This window comes from Cryptomeria japonica, chromosome 10, assembly GCF_030272615.1.
Source record: "Cryptomeria japonica chromosome 10, Sugi_1.0, whole genome shotgun sequence".
Classification (NCBI taxonomy): Eukaryota; Viridiplantae; Streptophyta; class Pinopsida; order Cupressales; family Cupressaceae; genus Cryptomeria; species Cryptomeria japonica.
This window is the reverse complement of record NC_081414.1, coordinates 164,394,385-164,402,801: the sequence shown is the minus strand read 5'-3', so window position 1 is coordinate 164,402,801 and position 8,417 is coordinate 164,394,385. Positions and strand designations below refer to the sequence as shown.

At 35.9% G+C, this 8,417-nt stretch overlaps 1 protein-coding gene across 1 annotated transcript; it reads left to right on the top strand.

Annotated features, from left to right (window-relative positions):
• The first annotated feature begins 5,187 nt into the window (after positions 1 to 5,187).
• LOC131045242 (germin-like protein 9-3) lies at positions 5,188 to 5,849 on the top strand. Its single transcript, XM_057978795.1, has one exon. The coding sequence runs from the start codon at positions 5,223 to 5,225 to the stop codon at positions 5,847 to 5,849; it is 627 nt and encodes a 208-aa protein (XP_057834778.1). The 5' UTR covers positions 5,188 to 5,222.
• The last annotated feature ends 2,568 nt before the right edge of the window (positions 5,850 to 8,417 follow it).

The following is an 8,417-nucleotide window of genomic DNA, read 5'->3' as shown; positions in this document are numbered from 1 at the left end:
CTCTACAAAATAGTCACATTTTTTCTTCCATAATCTTATTGAAAATTTTATAAAATTTGGAGCAAAGCCAAGAGTTTTGTTGCAGCATTGAGATTATAATTAGATTTGAGGGATGATAAAATCCATGTGAGATCATGATTTGCATTCATTTGTATTCAACCATTGTGGCGGGAAGAAGATTTAAATACTTTAGGCGCGTGAACGGGAGTATGAAGATTGTTTGATTTTGATGGAAATAGAGGAGCAGCAAGAGAGAGACAGAAATTATATTAATCAAAATATAATATTGCATCAATTTGACTAACTGAGCTGCTACTCATACATCGCATACCACTACATTCAGGTTCATATCCTTTTATAGTTTTGTAGAGCTAGACTCACAAAAGAGTGTTGCTCATATATCATACACAATTACATTCAAACTCTCATCCTTTTACAGCTCTGCAGAGATGGGCTCACAAAAGAGTCCAGAAAAAAATTGATTAAAAAATAACGTAGACCACATACACACTATGGAAGAGAGAAGAGTGCCGATCAAAATTGATTAAAAAGTTATATACATCATCTACACATTATGGAATAGAGACCATACATAAAATACATATTTTTGAACTGCCCAAAAAACTGCTGATGCGACAAAGGATAGATAGGATCAATCCATTTGAATCCAAGAAAGATCACTGCCTTCAATGTTTGCAGATATGACTGTTGAATGGAAGATTCAAAGTTGATAGAAGCAGCTGGGAAATATTAATGTGTACACGAAGGATGAACAATTGACTGTACTTGTTGAGGTAGTTGAGATTATAATCTCTAACACTCTCCCTTAATCTCACCTATAAATTCTAATTACTTTCTTAACCTCTTTCATTGATGCTTTGGCATCTAAAATTTTCTAGATTTAGAAATCAAACTTAGGAAATCACATGATGTTATTGGGATGCTCTATCCATGAGCTCTGGCCCTCTTGGTTACGAGTCCATCATAGATTCAAGAGTTATTCACTTGTTTTTCTCAACACCTCCCATAGAGTCATATTGCGGGTGCTCGGGGATCCTAGTGGGCTCTATTGGCTTCAAACATGCTTATGCGAATTTAGATTGTTGACATGGCCTTCAACCATATCATTAGTTTTATTTTTTCACCCATTGACAACTTCACTTATATTTTCATAACTCGAGACACTTGATATCCTCCTCTAATCTTCTGATCTCTTTTATCAACTCTTCTTGCTTAGTTCATTCTATAGACACATAATATGCTCTTCTACACAATCTTACTCTCTCAGCCTTGATACTTATCATACAAATTCCTCAAAATTTTTACTATCCACTAATACAACTTCAAAATTGATAATAGGGACACACAAAACATACTATGAAATCTTCTAAATACTATAGACAATGACTTCTCCTTAATCAAAACAATTTTCAGACATTTGAATTTTTGCAACTTTTGTATCCTTCACTTATAATCTTCAGATCATTTCATGCATAATCAAACTTTTCATAAACAAAAATAATAATCATCTTTTCTTTAAAATGGTAGATCTATTGAGAATTGCAGCTTTTTCCATGTTTCTTACAAACTTTTTCTTTTGGTTACTGTCATCTATAGAAATGTGCTGCCTTTAATAGCTGCACCTATGACTTAGTCATGACTTTCTACTTAAAACTTTTAATACTTTGTGAACTAATATGCCTGGTGACAGATCTCATGCATGCATATTTACTCTTTTATACTATTATATTCTACTAATTAGAAGTAATATCTTGTGGTTAAATGTTTTACTTTCTGCTTATTAATATGGATGAATGGCCGAATATTCAAAATGATTACCATTGTGTTCTGTTCTATTTTTCTAAATGCATTTTCAAATGTGTTTGAAACTAACAAGGAGACAAAGAGTTATGAAGTCCAGTTCAACCACCATGTGAATGATGATCACTCCTAAACATTCCAGCTAGAGAGATTCCCTTGATCTCCTCTAAGTCTATTTTATCGACTGTCTCCATGAACTTCAACTTCTATCTAAACTCATTATTTTAGTGTTAAGTTTTCTTCAGTGCGGGTAACTTTGCTTTTAAATTCAAATAAGGATATGTATAAATATACCATCACATTCTTCAGAAAGCTAGTTAGTTAGATAGTCAGTAAGTTAGGCAATGGTAGAGTCTCACATTTTGTAATTTGCAAACTTGTTTTACTTCCTTCTAGAAGTTCATTTCAATGAAAATCTAAAGTTGATCCAAGAATAGTTGTGTTATGGATCCCACTAGAGGAAAAGAAGGGCCCACTCGACTTAAGGGAGATGATCTTTGTTTGATTTCATTTTCATTTTAGTTCTATGCATTGATTTCATTACATTATGTTTTATTCAATTGTAGTAAGTTTTAAGTAGATGAAAATTGATTGCAAAGGTCATAATTGTTCATTTTCACATCGTAGTTCTTCAATGAATGGATGCATTATTAAAAATCTTAGTTTCATAGCTTTGTTTAATTCCACTCAGTAATGTATCTTACTTTCAGAATAATTATTAGATTTTGTTTCTATAGTAGCTATTAGAGATGATGGAATTCGGAATCAAGTCTAGCACAGATATTCTATTGGACTAAATCAAGGAATTTAGTTTATTACAATGTTAATTAGAATAGATTTTGTTTTTTTCAAACCTAAAGTAGATTATGTTTCTTTCAAGTGTAGAATAGATTTACTTTTTCGCACATAATTTAGGAGTTGAATTCATAGGAAATTAAAAGTTGTTTTAGTTTTAAATTTAGATAATTCCATGAATGAGTCTCAATTGTGTCCTATTTAACTCTTGGCACAAAAGCCAAAATCTTCTTTAGGCCAATCTAGTTTCTTTAAATTAAATTTATAGAATATCTTTAGACTTCAGATTTAATCATATGGAAGAGATCTTGAGAATTCTGGATAGAGAATGACTGAACCTACGTCACTGTTTTACGGTGCAGAAACCCCCAATCTTAACAAAATCCTTATCGTGAACAACTTTAAGACACACCTTGTTCAATATTGAAAAGAAATTAAATGGTGCAAGTTGTGACATCAACGACCTTGCCCACCAAAAAACATAGAAGGAATTCCATAGGGATTTTCTAGCCACTCTATTAGTTAAGGCATAAATCTTTAAAATAATCCAAGAAGTAAAATCTCTCAAATGATCAAAATAGGTAGCAATATGTTTTGGACTAGACAAAATCATCCCGCCTTTCATCAATTTTAGGTTCTAGGAATATCCACCACTAGGTCAACAACTTCATAAGATCTAGGATCTTCCGAGGAAGAAAGAGGGGGTGCCAACTTCTCAGAAGCCACTACTGAGTTGGGAGGGATAGGGTTGACCACTTGATGGTCAACAACTCTAGAACGAGACAATGCACTATATAGTTATTGAAGGTTATTTACTCTATTATTAATGTCAATGGGATCTTCAACAAGTTTTTCTTTATTGCAAAGATTGTTACTTTAGTTCATTATTCATGTGATTATTCTATTTATTATGTCAACTTGATACATAATATCTAATGCATGTAAGAGCTTACTATAGTATTGTCAACATTTAATGTTTGTAATCCTGCCTATTTAATATTTTATGTTTACTTTTTATAGATATATGTACTATTGTTGTCTCCTCCAATAAATCCCCTTTTCACACCAAACTTTGTGTATTATCAATTGTAAGCTATCCAATGAAAACACAATTTCTACCTTCTTCATTCAGTAAAGGGCACCCTTGAAATCAAATTGATGTTCACTTTAAGTTGGTATCATCTATTTTATAAAATATGCTATTAGATTATGTGTATACATAAAAAGAAATTGAAATTAGAAAATATTACATAAGAATATCAAATCTTAAGTCATTTAAAAAAATAAATATATACATTACTCAACAAAATTTGGTTAACCAAGACAATATCCCATTTACATAAATTTAAGTACATGAATAAATTATATAATTAGTTAAAAAAAAGTTTATTTAAAGTATTTAAAATTATTAATTTATTGAATTAATTTTAAAAAATTAAAAAAAAAGACCAAACAATTGTCTTTAGTTAGAAGTTTGATGATAATTGTCTAAAAAAATTCTCACATATAATAATTTCTCTTATATTTGTACAATTGATTACAATCTATAAAACTATTTGTCACTACATGCCACTTCACAAATGTAGGATCAATTATACGCTTACAAATATTAGAAACTAATATTTAGCAAAACCTTGATACATGAAAGATTTTTGGTATGCTAATATTGGGCTCTGGGATTTGAAACACTATTTCAGAGTTGAACATATTTAAGTAAAATGTATAAGGGGACTTGGGTCTTCAAACCAAGATTTAATGAATGAACATGCAGACACCAACAATATCAAGCAATTGACATAGCATATGAAGCTGGATACAAGCACAACACAAAGGAGTTCAATACAGAAAGATGTAGAAGGCATCACTATAGTGATCAATCTCTTAATGAGTGCCATTAAAAGGAATTTCTTTAATCGATTAACAGTTAGGACTAACTTATTACGGAAAGAGTCAAACGTGGCCATGATAAGAAATCTGTCAACACACTCACAGCGGATAGTGTCTCTACGCTATTGCTTACAATTAAATCTGTGACCTATACTTTAAAACATATAAATTGTACATACCAACCAGCCACATTTTTAATGAACTTTCTAAATATATTATAATTAATTTAATAAAACGGTATATTTTACAATGTCTTCAATATATATATTAGAGTACATAGAACGCGTTTCATGAGTTTAATAGAAGAGTATATATTGGAACTCTTCTTTAAAGGGAAAAACAAAACAGATAGATATATTCCAAACAGTGTAGAACGCGTTTCAAAACTTCTCGTAATGGTCAAACCTGCAGCGCATTGTGAGAATGGACCCTCAGTCCAACAAGAAATGGGCTCCCTAAACCATTCTTTAAATAAATCCATCTCCTATTCTAGGAAAATTTGGCGGTGATCCAACGAGTAAAGGCCAAAAAAGAGGCCGGCTTCCGCGTTCAAGGCGATCCAATTGATATATGAATAACTTACGACGGTATTCTGCCTCTCTTATAAATACGTGATCTCTAACACTCCCTAGTCACCCACCAATCACAATTCCTCGTTTCTCCACTGAAATAACTGCTGCTGATTTGTAATATTAAGAGAAAGAGAGAGAGACAGAGAGATGGAGTTTAACGGAGCCTACCTGATGGTCTTGTTATTGGCTTTCAATATTGTGGGATCGACCCATGCATCAGATCCTGATATCATCTCTGATTTTGTTCTGCCTCCGGGCCAGAATCCCGCAAATGTTGATGGCAATTTCTTCACCTTCACTGGACTCCGACAGGTTGGAAGCAACAATTTAACCTGGCAGAGCAATGTGAAGGTGACAAAGGCGTCAATGGCAGAGTTCCCTGCTTTAACAGGACTGAGCGTTTCAATGGCAGTGCTGCAGTTCCCTGCTGGTGGGGTGAACCCTCCTCACACTCACCCTCGCGCTTCAGAACTTCTGTATCTTATGAGCGGATCTCTAGAAGTTGGAGTGGTTGACACCACCGGAAAGCTGTTCACGCAGAGCTTGTATGCAGGAGATTTGTTCGTGTTTCCCGCAGGACTGGTCCATTTCCAATTGAACAAGGACTATAAGAACATCGCATTTGCTGTTTCTGGGTTTGGAAGCGCCAACGCAGGGACTGTTTCACTGCCCTCTACTCTATTTACAAGCGGTATAACTAGCGATGTTCTGGCCAAGTCATTCAAGACAGATGCCAAAACTATTGAGATGCTCAAGGCTTCCCTCAAAGCTTAACCCTCACCACTTCTTTCATCTATCGTCCATCATGCTTGTACTTTTCCCGCTTCCATTGTTCACAGATATTTTTCTGTTTCCTGCACATATCATTATATTAATTTATGCATTAGTTTGTCTTTATCAAAATTAAATAAATGAAAAACCATGAACCTTGTTTGTAGATTCTCGTATTCATTTGTTCAACACGTTATCTCTTTTCACATCTATTTTAATATTTCGTATAACATATTGTGATTCAAATTTGAATAATAGGAAATGGTTGGGTGTGCTCTGCTAGGGTTTTGAGCTTCTGCCTCTTGCCTTGGCGGTTTCTCTGTCATACCGCTCCTTTGACGCAGGATTCTGAAGTTTTCTTTAAGTACGACCGCGTTTACTATGGGCCTTTGAGCCTTTTATAATGTCCTTCCTCCGGCCCTAGCCCACTGTTTTCGCTAGCGTTGGCGGTTCGATTGTGCTAAATGGCTCCTCCCCAGAACAAGAGACCTCACAAGTTTGTCCCACAAGTTTGTCACGAGGTAAGTCTTCTAAATCCCCGACAGATGTAGTTTTACCCACCCCGGAATTTGATCTTGCATGTCAATGGTTAGAGAATCATTCTTTAGTCGGATATTTTGTTGGAAGAACTCCCCCTGAGATTGTGCTTAAAGACTGGGTTGCCAAGACTTGGGCCCCTCATGGGGTCCGCCTTGATATGGTCCAAAATCTGACCAAAGGGTTTTTTTTCTTTCGTTTCGAATTCACTAGATATGTGTCTCAGATTCTCCAACATACCTTGGTATGTCAAGTCCTCTCTACTTTTTTTTCAGCCCTGGACTCGAGACTTTACTGTCTTTAATGACACAAGGCTTCGGGTGCTAGTATGGATAGAGTTTCCTGGGTTACCCTTGCCATGCGTTCCTTTTTTGCAAAACATTGCCGCTTCCGTTGGGAAGGTCCTGTGTGTTGAACCTGACAGATTCTTTCAGTCCCACCCTCAGAAGAGGGTCTATGTTGAAATTGATTTATCACAAGACTTAAAAGAGTTGGTGGATATTCAAATAGGGTCAATCCGACATACACAGAAGGTCACCTATTTTAACTTGCCCAATACTTGTTACCGTTGTCAGTCGACCGAACATTTGATAAATGATTGTCCCTTAGTCACTCATCGTCCTCAGCCATAGGCACGGGCCGAGTCTTCTCGCTAGGGCGACAAGGGCGTGCCAAAAACTGAGGAAAAATGGACTATGGTTGTTAGCCGTAATAATAAAGCTTCTGGTTGTGGTTCTACTCCTAGAACCATTGAACCCTCAAAAGAGGTTTCAAACCCTAGCAACCAGGGGAATGCAGTTTCAACAGTTTCATATGAGATCTCGCTTTAGCCTCAACCCACATCTACACCGTAGGTGTCTTCCATTTTGGCCACACAATGCTCCAGTTCTCCTCCCGTGTCCTCTCACTTTAGGTGGTCACGTAGTCCTGCTCGATCTCATGAAGATGAGCTGCAGTGATAGGAGAAACGAAGATATTCGCCAAACTTGCAAATAGGTTTAGTTCCTCCATTATTTTTGCACAACAACTTTTCCCAGTTGAAAGAGCACGAGCTTGAGAACATGGATGCTTTTAATCCATGAATTTTTTATCATGGAATGTTGGTTTGACTCACCTCACCAGGAAGTATTCCACTAGGGATACTGTGAATAAGATAGGTGGAATTGATATGCTTTTCCTTCAAGAAGTTAAGGTTGCTGGTTTTTGCTTGCCTTAGCTTGTCGTTCTATTTGGCCCGCTAGTACTGCCTTTTGTACTGATCATGAGGCTAGCTAGGGTGGCACAGTCATTTTGTTATCCCCACACTTGCATACCTACGTTGTTGATCATGGTACTGATCCTACACAACGGCTAGTCTAGGTGCTCCTGAATATTGATAATCATTCTTTTGGCATTGTCAATATTTACACCAACAATGATGCTGTTGAAAGAACCCTTATCTTGTGATGGATTGCTGATTCTCTTCCCATAACTACTTGGCTGGCTTGTGGGGATTTCAATATGGTTGAGATGGCCCATGACAAGGATGGTTCACTTCCTTTCATATGGATAGCTGGCATGTTGGCTTGATGATTATTTTTGTAATGGATGACTTTATGTGTTGTCATTGATGGCACATATATACACATATGTTCACATTGTCATAGTCATCTTAATTAAGACAAACCGGTACTACTCCTAAGTCTTAGTATTGCAAACTGGTATCATGTGTATAGAGAAGTCTAACCGGTTTGAAGGTGTCTAATCGGTATATGCAGAAATGACATTGGTTTTGGTCATTCTTACTAACTCTAGTTCGAAGATACTGCAAAGATCAACAAAGAGGTGAATGGAGGACAATCGGTCTATGAGTTGGAAGTGGTTAGCACTCTACCGATATTGGTGTTCCAACTGGCTTCACGAATTGTGTGATGAGTTATCATTGGTCGTGATGTGTTATCCCTAACCGAAAAATTTGGTTGTAATATGTGATGTGTTATGTAATATTGTCCAGATACACTCAACCTAGGAAAATGTGATGAGGTTCCTGAGCCG